At 43.8% G+C, this 13,783-nt stretch overlaps 2 protein-coding genes and 1 pseudogene across 2 annotated transcripts; all 3 read right to left on the reverse strand.

Annotated features, from left to right (window-relative positions):
* Positions 1-348: 348 nt before the first annotated feature.
* LOC123347235 (olfactory receptor 14A16-like) lies at positions 349-1,284 on the reverse strand. The gene has a single exon (XM_044984628.1). The coding sequence runs from the start codon at positions 1,282-1,284 to the stop codon at positions 349-351; it is 936 nt and encodes a 311-aa protein (XP_044840563.1).
* A 6,035-nt stretch (positions 1,285-7,319) lies between these two features.
* LOC123347368 lies at positions 7,320-8,116 on the reverse strand (annotated as a pseudogene).
* Positions 8,117-12,160: 4,044 nt separating this feature from the next.
* Positions 12,161-13,096, reverse strand: LOC123347233 (olfactory receptor 14I1-like). The gene has a single exon (XM_044984626.1). The coding sequence runs from the start codon at positions 13,094-13,096 to the stop codon at positions 12,161-12,163; it is 936 nt and encodes a 311-aa protein (XP_044840561.1).
* Positions 13,097-13,783: the final 687 nt, after the last annotated feature.

Here is a 13,783-nt window from a genome sequence, read left to right on the forward strand (position 1 = left end):
CCTGAAACAAAGAAACAAGTCAATGATTGAATCAACAAAATCAAACAAAATGAAAAAGAAACAAGCAAACACACAAGCTAAACCTCTCATGCCCCAGACTACAGGTGATAGCAGCCCTATTAATCCCTATGATAGATAGATAGGTGCATATGTAGATAGATTCTGATGTTATGCACAACGGGGAAATCTTCTACTAACTCATTTGACTTCAGTGAAGCTAGTCCAGATTTGATGATTTCATCAACAGATTGCACGCTATATTCTCAAAGAGACAATTTTGTCATCTGTTGATTATATCTACAAAGAAACTCAGAATGAAAATACAGTCAAGTTGCACTGATGGACATTTTAACTCTTGGTGAATAACCTCCACACAATCAGTTTCTTCAATGCAGCTTTGATTTCCTTGTTCCTCATGCTGTAGATGATTGGATTCATCACTGGAGGCACCAGGGAAAAGAGAACACCCACCACAAGGCCCAGACCTGATTCTGAACTGGAGGTAGGTTTCAGGTAGGCAAAGATGCCAGTGAAAACCATCAAAGAGACCACAGTGAGGTGAGGCAGGCAGGTGGAGAAGGCTTTATGCCGGCCCTGCTCAGAAGGGATTCTCAGCACAGTTTTGAAGATCTGAACATAAGACACAATTATAAAAACAAAGCAGTTTAACCCTAAAAACACACCTAAGGCAATACCCCAAACTTCACTGAGGTACGAATCAGAGCAGGTGAGCTTGAGTAGTTGGGGGATTTCACAGAAGAACTGATTGATGTCATCAGACTGGCAGAAGGGTAACCTGAAGGTGTTGCCAGTGTGCAGGGCAGAGTAGACAATACCAGTAATCCAGGCACTGGCTGCCATCTGGACACAAGCTCTCCTGTTCATCACTCTCTCATAGTGCAGTGGTTGGCAAATGGCAACATATCGGTCGTATGCCATGATGGTGAGTAAGGCAAGATCAGTTGCAGCGAAGACGATAAAGAGAAAGACTTGGGTGACACATCCAGGATAAGAAATCACCCTGGTGTTCATGAGGGAGTTGGCCATGGACTTGGGGATGGTAACGGAGATGGAGCCAAAGTCTAGTATGGACAGATTCACCAGGAAGAAGTACATGGGGGTTTGAAGATGGGGGTTGAGGGCTACGGCTGTGATGATGAGAAGATTCCCCATTAGGGCTGCCAGGTAAATCACGAGGAACACCACAAAGTGCAAAATCTGCAGCTCCCGAACGTCAGAGAATCCCAGGAGAAGGAACTCAGTCAGGGTGGTTAGGTTGGACATTTTCTTTCTCAGTTCATTGTGTGATGGCTGTGGAGGGAAGGACAAAGACAGTGGGGGAATTACAGTAACAGAGGGAGTGGCCCTGATTTCACACAGCAATATGAAGTGAGTGTCAACAATGCACAGTATTCATCATTGCTATTTACTAGGAGTGGTGACTTATCACATGAATGTAAATTGTCGCAGCTCCCTTAAAGTCAATGGAGCTGCAGGAGTTTGCACCATCTGAGGATCCAGCTCATGATGTAGTTTAATGCTGTGTGAAGGATGGAGCAAAGTACAATCTCAATGCAAAAATTCTAGCCAAGATGGATCCCCTATTGCTACAAAGAGCAGGCTCTGGACTTGGGCAACACTGCCTGTTATCCTCTTTTTGTGGAAATACAAGATGGACTTGGCATTGTGTATGACATCTCACCTGTTATAATTTCACTTCAACACCACGTAGATGGCCGGCTGCCTGCAAACATATTGAATTATGACACCAAATCCTGACTGCATTTCCATCTCTGTGGGCTAGCAACATTTCTCCGCTACCACTCTGCTGTGTCATTTGGCTCTGTCACTTTCTGGGTGTGCGGGTCAGTGGCCATCAGGAGATTTAGGTTCTGTTCTTGGCTCTGCCACTGAACTCCTCTGTGACCTTGGGCCAGTCACTTCCCCTCTCTGTGCCTCTGTTTCTCCTCCATCCATTTCTCTGCCTTGTCTTCTTGCACTGTGAGTTCTGTGGGGGATGAGCTGTGTCTTATTATATGTTTGTTCACTGCCTCCATTTACAACATTAGTGTTTAGCGGGCAGCACTGTGAGATAGAGGATATGGCGCTAGAGCAGAATATCTCAGTTCTAATCCCATTGACATCTTCTATGTCCTCGGGCAGGGATAAGAGAGACAAGATTTGGCTGGGGACTTCAATTCACTGTTCTCTGTCTAAGGCACCACGCTAGTATGTTTAATACCCATGATTTTGTTTGCCAGCTTTGCTGTTTACTCAGTTTTACCATTCGACAAGTGTTCCTTTTAAACAAAAATAAACACAGTTGCAATAGAGTGACTGGGTTCAAATTGTATAATGATTGGACTATATCAGTGTTCGTACCCCCCCCTTGAAATCTACATGTTCAATCTGGTGTATTCAGACATTTTCAGTTTAAATTTTTTCAAAGGAAAACTGGATTTTAAACTGAGACATGCTCCAAGGTAGTCTCTGCTATTCTTGAAAAACAACCTATGTACTGGAAAAGTCAAAACATTTTTTTTTAAATCAGTGACAATGTTTCTGTTTTAAGCAGTTTACCTGAAATTGTCTGGTTCTCAATGAACAAAAAGAATAAAAGTTTTGTTTTTCACAATTTCTATGAAAAGTGAACTGCTGTTTCCTGTGTGGGAGGGGGAGCTTTGGCTGGGGGCTTTAGCTGTTAGTGCCTACGTCTAAAGGTGCCTGCATGTGTAACTCATATTCTGTGGGCATCAACTTTGCTCTTTACACAGTTTTACCATCCTGCAAGTAACAGTATGAACAGCAATTAAACATGATTCCAATAGAGTGAATGGGTTTGCAATTGTGATGTTATTTGAGAATATTAATGTTATAATCCATGCTTAATTCTAGATTTCCAATCTGGGCTAAATTTTCAATCTAAGTTTCCAATCCGTTTAAATTATTCCAAAGGAAAACTGGATTTTCATTTGAAAACATTTTCCTGCAAAGTCTTTGCTATCCATAAAAAACAATATATGTATTGGCAAAATCAAAACTTATATTATTTCAAAAAAAATCAATGATTTTTTTCCACATTTCTGCAATTTTTAACAGCAATACTTTGGTTCTCGATACACAAAAGTAAAAAAAGTTTTGTTTTCCACAATTTCTGTAAAAAATGAGCTCTAGATGTTTGTTAAATGATTGTGAAAGACTTACAGTTTCAATGTAATTCATAGTTATATTATTATATTTTCTCCAGTATATTAAAACCCAAATCTATTAATTGAAATAGCAAACTTACAGTGTTGGTCTTTGTGGAATGTTTCCCAGCCTGAGAAGCATTTGATGATCCACTGCCAGGATTCTCAGTCATTGTCTGTTTCTATATCGCTCAATAATGCCCCCACCACTGTGTTATCCAGCAGCTGTTTCCCTGTCCCATCCCCATATTCCTTCAGAGGCTGGGTCTCTGCGGTTCCGGACAGGCAGGGATCCACTCCACAGATGACCACTCCCTACTCCCCTCCTGGGGCAGGCTTGCTTGAGAGGTGAAGGACTAAACAGGATGGGGGATTGAAAGCCCCTCCCAACTCTAGAGCTGATCCTGTGTTATGTGGGAATCAGATATGATCACAGCCAAGGATGTACCTGTCCTGGTGTTAAATAGCTGAATCTGGTCTCCAGAGATGTAAGCCCTGCTCTGGTCTCACCTTGGGAAGAAACCACCCTGATAACCAACCCTAACCAAACCTAACCTCCCAGAGAAGGAAATGGCCGACCCTGAATCTCATATGATGGCAGCATCCTTGGAAGGACTCTTGGCCAGGAACAAGGCAGGGCTGAATGACAAGTGGCATCCCAAGGAGACTGCAGAATAAAATATGTATTTGAAGCACAGACATGTGACCTACAATAGCTCAGAGTCCAGTGACACCAGAGCCCCAGCTGGCCTGGAATAGCCTGTTCCTTCAATAACACCACATAAACAGCTCTTGGAGAGCAGAGATGTTTTTCTCCTGCATTTCATCAGCAGCTCTTGGGATGCAGCCACCACAGGAAGCCACAGCTCAGGCTGCCCTGGCTGTTTGATGTTGGTCACTAAGAAGAAGCCAGAGGCAAACACTAAAAGCTCCTATCTAAGGCCTAAACTGGTGTAAATTGACATAGTTCCATTGAGTTCTGAGTAGTTAGGGCTGTTTACGCCAAGTGGAGATGTGACCCTTCGATTTCCACAGAGCTACTTTGATTTACACTAGCTGGGGATGAGATGCTGATGGACTATGTAGTTTTCAACAGCTGGAGATTTAGGCCTCATTAACTCCAGTGAAGCTACTGGGGATTTACACCAGCTGGTAATCTGGCCCATTCTTCAGTTTCAAATACATATTCTTTGCCTGTGAATCTGAAGAGGAGACAAAAGTTCCTAACCAGTCTGCATGTTCTTAACTCTTTGCCCCATGGAATTCAATTCAAGAATGGAACTTTCAATGGCTAAGGAGCATTTCTTTCCCACTAGGGAGAGGACTTTGGAGGAATTCAGTGTTGCTTTGATTTTCTGCATCTGATTTTCAATTTCTGTTTGGATTAATGGACCATTTTCTTTTTCTTTCTTTCTTTCTTTCTTTCTTTCTTTCTTTCTTTCTTTCTTTCTTTCTTTCTTTCTTTCTTTCTTTCTCAACAATTATATGGTTTCTTTCTGCAGACATCACTAAAATAAAAGACTCATTAGGCTGAAGATGCATTGCTAAATCAATTGTGGCTCCATTGGCGTTAAGGAGTCAAATCCGCACATCACTACCACACAAACCTTGCGTAAAACTGCCATAATGCTGTTAGAGTCAATGAGACCAGATCTCCTGATGCTGTATATTGGCATAGTGGTATGGAGCTATTTCAGTTGATGTGAGCTCAGTATCTGTACCATGATGCCTGGTTTCATTTTTGTTCCAGTATATGAGATTCTCAATGCTTAGAACCTCTATCCCATTTTAATTACCATAAAATATTCTAAAATATTGAGATTATTGTTAATAGACAGAAATCTGTTAGATGTGCTCCTTGTTGGTAAATTGGCTGCTAAATATATAGACACTAGGTCTGGGGCTGCTAGGTTGAAGGACAGTGATGGTGAGAGATGAGAGACCAGAAAAATGCCCAGTTTGAGACATCCAGCCAGAGTAAGGACCTACTCCGGCTGGAGGAGGGCCACCTTAGAGGCAACCCCGGCCGGAGACAGTGGGGAGAAGTGATGCCGTGTTAGTAAAAAACTGGGTTCTATCTCCCCAAATTGTCCCATCTGTCCACCAATGGTGAGAGCTATCCTGGAGCAGCAGCCTGCCCCTCAACCTTATGTATTCATCTTTGTGACTGGCTCAGGGGTCTCTGCACATTCAGGCAGCTGTAGCTGCATCAGTCAAACCAAAAGCAGTTTCCCCTCTCAGAGCTATTGTCTCAAGCTTTCTGTAGATTCTGGGAGGTGGAGTTAACATAGAGGTCATTTAATGACCTGTGATAAACAGAAGGTCTGATTGTCTTATTGTCTGGTTAGGAACCCTGATATGTAGAATGATATTGCACTGAGGGCACATGAAAACATTAAAAAATTTTATTAGAACATTTAGTAAAGATACAAGGACTCCAAATTACATTAAAAGACAGCAATAATGTGATATTAAGGTGATATTTTGCATCATCTCTTACATAGAATAACACCCTTTCTTGGGGTTCTGGTGGTCAGAGAGAAAAAGGATGTGAAAAGTGTGAAAGGTTTGAAAGGATCAGTTTAGGGAACTCTTAGAGGACTTACTCCTTCACTCTCCCACTTCCCTTGTCCTTCTTGTGTGAACAGAGAACAACAATACCCGAAGTCCGAAGGTGCAAACAATTTCATGTCTATTGGGGTGAACTTCCAGCAAGCTTAAATCCAGGTTCCTTTTTCCTTATTTTGGAATTGAAACTTACTTCCTGTTTGTGTCTAATTTATATTGTAATATTCTCAGCTATACCCTAACCAATCATTTTACTGAAATCTATCTAACCAATCCTAACAGATTGTAACATAATTCTCTAACCAATTATATCCCACTACCCTTTTCACAACCAGAACTATTGAGAAGAATCAGAGGGGTGGCTGTGTTATTCTGGATCTATTGAAGTGGGTATTCACCCATGAAAGCTTATGCTCCAATATGTCTGTTATTCTATAAGGTGCTACAGGACTCTTTGTAGCCCTTGAGCAGTGATTTCTTCCCAGACATGATGCTATCAAACTAACCATAAGATTAGAAGGGACCTCAGGAGGTCATCTAGCTTTGACTCTGAGGATGTGACTGTACCTTCCCAGCTTATGGCTGCTTCTGCTGCTTACCCAAAGGCCTTAGCCTAAGAACCAGGCCTCATAGTATCCTCGTGAATGAAGGCCCATACACAGGCAGACTGTGATTTTGAGTCTTTGTTTTATACCTCTCTAACTAGCTAAGTGATAAAAATACACCTAAGTTCTTAAAGTATATGCCTGTACAGACAGGCCTGAATATCTATATCCGAACAGAATATACTAACTTGGCACTGTCAAGATCTGCACTGATTGCCTTCATCCTCCGGGGACTTCTTCTGTAATGTTGGGCAAATCATTTAATCTCTTTCTTCCTCAATTCCCCTTCTGTATAACAGGGACAATGGCATTTGCCTACTACACAAGGGTGTTGAGAGGACTAAGGGTTGTGCAGTGCTCAGATACTCTGTTATGGAGGCCATATAAGTACATAAAATTGAATGAATGAAAGTCTTGGCCAACAATTCTACCTCATAGAGTAGAGGAGGGCAAACTACGGCCTACGGGCCACAACTGGTCTGCAGGACTGTCCTGTCTGGCCCTTGAGCTCCCAGCTGGGGAGGCTAGCCTCTCAGCCCCACCCCTTCTTTCCCCCCTTCCCATACAGTCAGGGGACAAGGATCAGGGTGAGTTGGATGTGGGGGGTTCTGAAGGGAGCAGTCAGGGGGTGAGAAGTCGGAGGGGAAGGGGGCCAGGCTGCTTGGGGAGGCACAGGTTTCCCTACCCAGCCCTCCATACCGTTTCACAACCCCAATGTGGGCCTTGGGCCAAAAAGTTTGCCCACCCCTGTCATAAAGACTATAATCAGGTTCCGTCATGTGGGTCTTCTCCTGAAATTAAAAAAAATATAATTTCAGATTGAAGGTTTAGAATCTCAAAGCTGCCTAAGCGATAAAACATGCCTAAATCCCATGAAAATTTGAGCATCTAGATACCTAAGAAAGCTTGGAAGTTTTTAGAGAGGCAAAACACACAGCTGGCCTGCAACACAAATCTGTTAGAAGTTCGCTTTCCTCCTTGAGCACAGGAACCTTCCCTTTAACCTCTTAATGGTGCTTTTCATCTCAGTGTTCCTCAGGGTGTAGATCATTGGGTTCAGCATTGGAGTGACCACTGTGTACAGCACAGACACTGCCTTGTCCACTATGAATTCCTGGAAATGCTGGTCAAAGATGAAGACACAAGGCGTGTGCAGACCAGTTTGATGACTTGGGGGACATCGCATTAGAAACTGTCTAGTGTGTTGGGTCCACAGAGGGGCAATTGGATGATCAGGGCAAGCTGGAGAATGGAATGGACAAAGCTGCCCAGCCATTACCTTGCGCCCAGCCCCATGCACATACTTCTGTTCGTGATAGAGAGGTAGTGCAATGGCTTATAGATGGGCACATACCGATCAGCTGCCATCACTACTAGGAAGAAGACCACAGTGCCCCCGATGAAGTGGAAGAAGAACATTTGGGTCAGACACCCATTGAATGAGATGGTTTTATGCTGGTACAGGAGGTCCTTTAGCATCTTGGGGGCAGTCACCGAGGACTCACTGAGGTCCAGAAAAGCCAAGTTGGCCAACAGGAGGTATGTGGGCGTGTGGAGGTGAGGGTCAGAGATCACGGTGATGATGATGATGAGGTTCCCAAGGCATGTAGTCCCATGGACTAGGAAGAAGACCAGAAAGAGGAAGTGCTGGACCTCAGTGCTCTGAGAGATGCCCCCCAAAATAAATTCTGTCACAAGTGGTGAGGGTCTCCTGTTCCATTTAGGGTCCTTAAAAGATACCTGCAGGGAAGCCATAAATGAGAATGATGAACACCTTGAAGTTCTTGCTGTTAAGTTACTGGTAACCACCCACTACCATAACAAAGTTTTTGTTTTGTGCATTATTTTGCTTAGGAATTCCCTTTCTGATTGGGAAAGCACACAAAAAATAGCAGTGTAACTGCAGTGGAAAAAGGTAGATGGTTAACTAGGTACCTAGGACCCACTGTTTGTGGTGGCTCACATGCTAGGTGAGTGTATGAACTACTGGGCGGTAGCGTCCCAGGCCCATTGTCTTTCATAATGGCAATTCATAGAGATTCTTAGTATTTGTGACAGAAAACTGGTGAGAATGATTCTATAGCCTGGTGGTTAAGGTAGTCATGGGTATATTCATAATCAAATCCTTGCTCCAGTCTATCTTTAAGTATTTACACAAAATAGCAGAGTTTTAAGAGTGGAGATTGAGTAAACCCCAGACCCCAATATCCCATAACTCAGGGTGTGCTCCTCTCTTATGGAAGACCTAAATTCAAACCCTTTCTCTGTATTAGGCTAAAAGGGAAATCAAACCCAGTTGTCCCACCCCACAGGTAAGTCTGCGAACCACTAATCTTCAGCTTATAACAGAGACACCACCTCCCCGAAATGCTTGGAAATTTGTCAATGACGTTCTTCTCCCTTTCCTGAGGAATTAATGCTGGGACTTACAGCAGAGCCGGATTGTTAAAGTTCTTTAGGTGCCTAGTGGGATTTTCAAAAGAGGCTAGGTGTCTAATATACAATGAAATCATTCTGTTTTACGGACCTAGAGTGGGATTCACAAATGTATTTAGATGCATTTTCAAAAGTGCCAAATGGCCAAGTTTTTAAAAGTATTTAGACTTTGAAAAACGCAGATAGGTGCCTAATGGAATTTCCAGAAACACCTAAGCAGGTTAGACACCTAATTCTTGTTGAAAGCAACGGAAGTTAGGCATGTATGAAATTTAGGCACTTTTGAAAATCCCACCAGTACCCTATCTGCACCTTTAGGTGCATAAATATTTTGAAAATCTGGCCCTTTTAAATTTTTGAAAATCCCACTTTAGGTCTAATGGAAGGGACTGAGAGCCAGGGACTGATCCCAGTCCCGACTCTGTGAAATCAGGGTAAGGTTTGGCACCAAATGCCCAGTTTGTCAAAGCAGCCTAAGGGTGTCAGACATCCACTCCTTTGAAAATCCAGGGCTAAACCCAGCAGTGCTGAGAACAAGCAGGGTAGACCATGAACTTTGAATGAGAATTAGGCTCCTAAGGGTATATCTACACTGCAGCTTGGAGTAAACTAGCACATAGACATTATCAGTGTGGATGTTGCAGTGCGGGGTCTCAAGCCCACCTGACTCTCCTGGGTCTGAGCTCGGGTGGCTAATGTTAGGAGATGGGACCTGGGCTCCTAAATCATGAAGATAGCTTGGAACAATGTACCCTTAGGCTGAGGTATGTCGGGCTTCCAGGCTAAGATTTCCAAAGCTGTTTAGAGGAGTCAGGCACCCAATTCCCAGTACAAGCAGCTGAACATTGAACTCCACCAGGGAGCATAAATTTTAGTAAATAAAAGCCAGATTTGTAAAGGTATTTAGGTTCCAGACGATACAGATAGGTGCATAGTGGAGTTTCAAAAGCACCTCTGTACGCAACACTTAAATCTATGGGAGTTAGGCACTTATGAAATCTCCACTAGGCTCCTATGTGCATCTTTGGGTGTCTAAATATCTTAAAATAACCTGGCCCTAATTCCTAAAATGCACAGAACATCTCAGTAACTGAGGATCCAGTTGCCAATTAAAGTCCTGTTGTATTTGAAAAACTATCCAATGTCAAACAAATGCTGACAAACAAACACAGCCAGGTGGAGGCAACTGGGCTCCACTTCTCCTGCTACAGAATACAGAGAGGGAAAGGATGTGACTCTCTATGCAGGCCGACTTTACATGGAGGATTCTTATTATCCGCTTCTATCCCCTGACTCCACTGGTCTTGGTGAGTTTATGGTCCGCAGTCATTGCACAGACCTGGGAAGCAAACTCCCATTCCCATCCGCCCGCGGGATCCATCCTTACCCCAAAGCAGCAGATATTTCATTGCTTCGGTTAAAGTCATCTATTTAGTGAGGAAGGGTTGCCCAATGGTTAGAGCACTAGGCTGGGACTTGCAAACCAATATTCAGTTCCTTGCTCCTCCGTTTGCATCCTGTGTTTGACAGGCCTGGTACTGAGTCACTCTGCCCCACTTCCCTGGTGGACACTGTCCCTCCAAACAGCACCTGCCACTCGCCAATTGAAGTTGTGCCTGGTATTTAGATGCCCAAGGATGCTCGATGGCTGTTTGCTATGAGGTACACACCAGCTACTTGTTCCTGCTGCAAGTGCTGGAGGAATTAACTAGGGGCAGAGCTCTTCTTGACCTGCTGCTCACAAACAGGGAAGAGTTATTAGGGGAAGCAAAAGTGGATCGGAACCTGGGAGGCAGTGCCCATGAGATGGTTGAGTCAGGATCCTGACTCAAAGAAGAAAGGAAAGCAGCAGAATACAGACCCTGGACTTCAGAAAAGCAGACTTTGACTCCCTCAGGGAACTTATGGGCAGGATCCCCTTGGAGAATTATACGAAGAGGAAAGGAGTCCAGGAGAGCTGGATGTATTTTAAAGAATCCTTTTTGAGGTTGCAGGAACAAACCATCCCGATGTGTAGAAAGAATAGTAAATTTGGCAGACAACCAGCTTGGCTTAACAGTGAAATCCTAGCTGATCTTCAACACAAAAAAGAAGCTTACAAGAAGTGGAAGCTTGGACAAATGACCAAGGAGAAGAATAAAACTATTGCTCAGGCATGCAGGAGTGAAATCAAGAAGGCCAAATCACACTTGGAGTTGCAGCTAGAAAGGGATGTTAAGAGTAACAAGAAGGTTATCTTCAGGTATGTTAGAAACAAGAAGAAGGTCAGGGAAAGTGTGAGCCCCTTACTGAATGTAGGAGGCAACCCAGTGAGAGAGGTTATGGAAGAAGCTTATGTACTCAATACTTCTTTTGCCTATGTCTTCACAAACAAGGTCAGCTCCCAGACTACTCCACTGGGCAGCACTATATGGAGAGGAGGTGACCATCCCTCTGCGGAGAAAGAAGAGGTTCTGGACCATTTCGAAAAGCTGCATGAGCACATGGAGCCAGATCTGCTGCATCCGAGGGTGCTAAAGAAGTTGGCGGATGTGATTGTAGAGCCATTGGCCATTATCTTTGAAAAATCATGGCAATCGGGGGAGGTCCCAGATGACTGGAAAAAGGCCAATGTAGTGCCCATCTTTAAAAATAGGAAGAAGGAGGATCCAGGGAACTACAGGCCAGTCAGCCTCACCTCAGTCCCTGGAAAAATCTTGAAGCAGGTCCTCAAGGAATCAATTCTGAAGCACTTAGAGGAGAGGAAAGTGATCAGGAAGAGTCAGCATGGATTCACCAAGGGCAGGTCATGCCTGACTAACCTAATTGCCTTCTATGAGGACATAACTGGGTCTGTGGATGAGGGGAAAACAGTGCATGTGTTGTTATTAAAATCATCACTTGAACAGACACTGGAAGAAACTTTTTTTCAATTCTTCCTCAATGGGGAAAGCAAAACTTAAAGTCTCTCAGAGAACTCCATCAAGATGATTATGACATTGACAGCTTGAATAGATGACAAAACAAATGGATATCACCATTTAGTCAGACATACTCCACCCTCCCAAGCTCATCCCTCCCCCAAAAAAGCCACCTGGAACAAAGAAACAAAATCAAACAAAATGAAAAAGAAACAAGCAAACACACAAGCCCTATAAATCCCTATGATAGATAGATAGGTGCCTATGTAGATAGATTCTGATCTTATGTACACTGGTGTAATCTTATACTAACTCATATGACTTCAGTGAAGCTAGTCAGGATTTTGTGATTTCATAAACAGATTCCACCCTATGTTCTCAAAGAGACAATTTTGTCATCTGTTGATTATATCTACAAAGAAACTCAGAATGAAATCACGTTCAAGTTGCAGGGATGGACATTTTAACTCTTGGTGAATAATTTCCACACAATCAGTTTCTTCAAAGCAGCTTTGATCTCCTTGTTCCTCATGCTGTAGATGATGGGATTCATCACTGGAGGCACCAGGGAATAGAGAACACCCACCACAAGGTCCAGACCTGATGCTGAGCTGGAGGTGGGTTTCAGGTAGGCAAACATGCCAGTGAAAAGCAACAAAGAGACCACAGTGAGGTGAGGCAGACAGGTGGAGAAGGCTTTATGCCGGCCCTGCTCAGAAGGGATTCTCAGCACAGTTTTGAAAATCTGAACATAAGACACAATTATAAAAACAAAGCAGTTTAAACCTAAAAACACACCTAAGGCAAGAGCCCAAACTTCACTTAGGTATGAGTCAGAGCAGGTGAGCTTGAGTAGTTGAGGGATTTCACAGAAGAACTGGTTGATGACATTGGACTGGCAGAAGGGTAACCTGAAGGTATTGCCAGTGTGCAGGGCAGAGTAGACAATACAAGTAACCCAGGCACTGGCTGCCATTTGGACACAAGCTTTCCTGTTCATCACTCTCTCATAGTGCAGTGGTTGGCAGATGGCGACATACCGATCGTATGCCATGATGGTGAGTAAGGCAAGATCAGTTGCAACGAAGAGGAAAAAGAGAAAGACTTGGGCAACACATCCAGGATAAGAAATCACCCTGGTTTTCATGAGGGAGTTGGCCATGGATTTGGGGATAGTAACGGAGATGGAGCCAAAGTCTAGGATAGACAGATTCACCAGGAAGAAGTACATGGGGGTTTGAAGATGGGGGTTGAGGGCTACGGCTGTGATGATGAGAAGATTCCCCATCAGGGCTGCGAGGTAAATCAGCAGGAACACCACAAAGTGCAAAATCTGCAGCTCCCGAACATCAGAGAATCCCAGAAGAAGGAACTCGGTCAGGGTGGTTCGGTTGGACATTTTCTTTCTCAGTTCATTGTGTGATGGCTGCAGAGGGAAGGACAAAGACAGTGGGGAATTACAGTGACAGAGGGAGTGGCCCTGATTTCCCGCAACAATATTATGTGAGTGTCAACAATGCACAGCATTCGTCACTGCTATTAACTACGAGTGGTGACTTATCATATGAATGTAAATTGGCGCAGCTCCCTTAAAGTCAATGGAGCTTCATCAGTTTGCACCATCTGAAGATCTGGCTCATGATGTAGTTTAATAAAATGCTGTGTGAAGGATGGAGCAAAGTACCTTCCCAATGCAACAATTCTCGGCAAGAGGGATCCCCTATTGCTACGAAGAGCAGGCTCTGGACTAAAATGCTAAAATGCCAATGCTGCCTGATATCCTCTTTTCATGGAAATATGAGATGGGCTTGGCATTGTGAATGACAGCTCGCCTGTAACGATTTCACTGCAACACCACGTAGATGGCCAGCTGCTTTAAAATGTATTGATTTATGACACCAAATCCTGACTGCATTTCCATCTCTGTGTACCAATGGCCTAGCAGCATCGCTCCGCTACCTCTCTGCTGTGTCATTTGGCTCTGTCACTTTCTGGGTGTGCAGGTCAGTGGCCATCAGGAGACTTGGGTTCTGTTCTTGGCTCTGCCACTGACCTGCTCTGTGATCTTGGGCCAGTCACTTCCCCT

Source organism: Mauremys mutica, chromosome 13, assembly GCF_020497125.1.
Source record: "Mauremys mutica isolate MM-2020 ecotype Southern chromosome 13, ASM2049712v1, whole genome shotgun sequence".
Classification (NCBI taxonomy): Eukaryota; Metazoa; Chordata; order Testudines; family Geoemydidae; genus Mauremys; species Mauremys mutica.

Bases quoted from the DNA above. Each gene is read 5' to 3' on its own strand.
- LOC123347235 (XM_044984628.1), bottom strand. From the start codon at position 1,284: ATGTCCAACCTAACCACCCTGACTGAGTTCCTTCTCCTGGGATTCTCT.
- LOC123347233 (XM_044984626.1), bottom strand. From the start codon at position 13,096: ATGTCCAACCGAACCACCCTGACCGAGTTCCTTCTTCTGGGATTCTCT.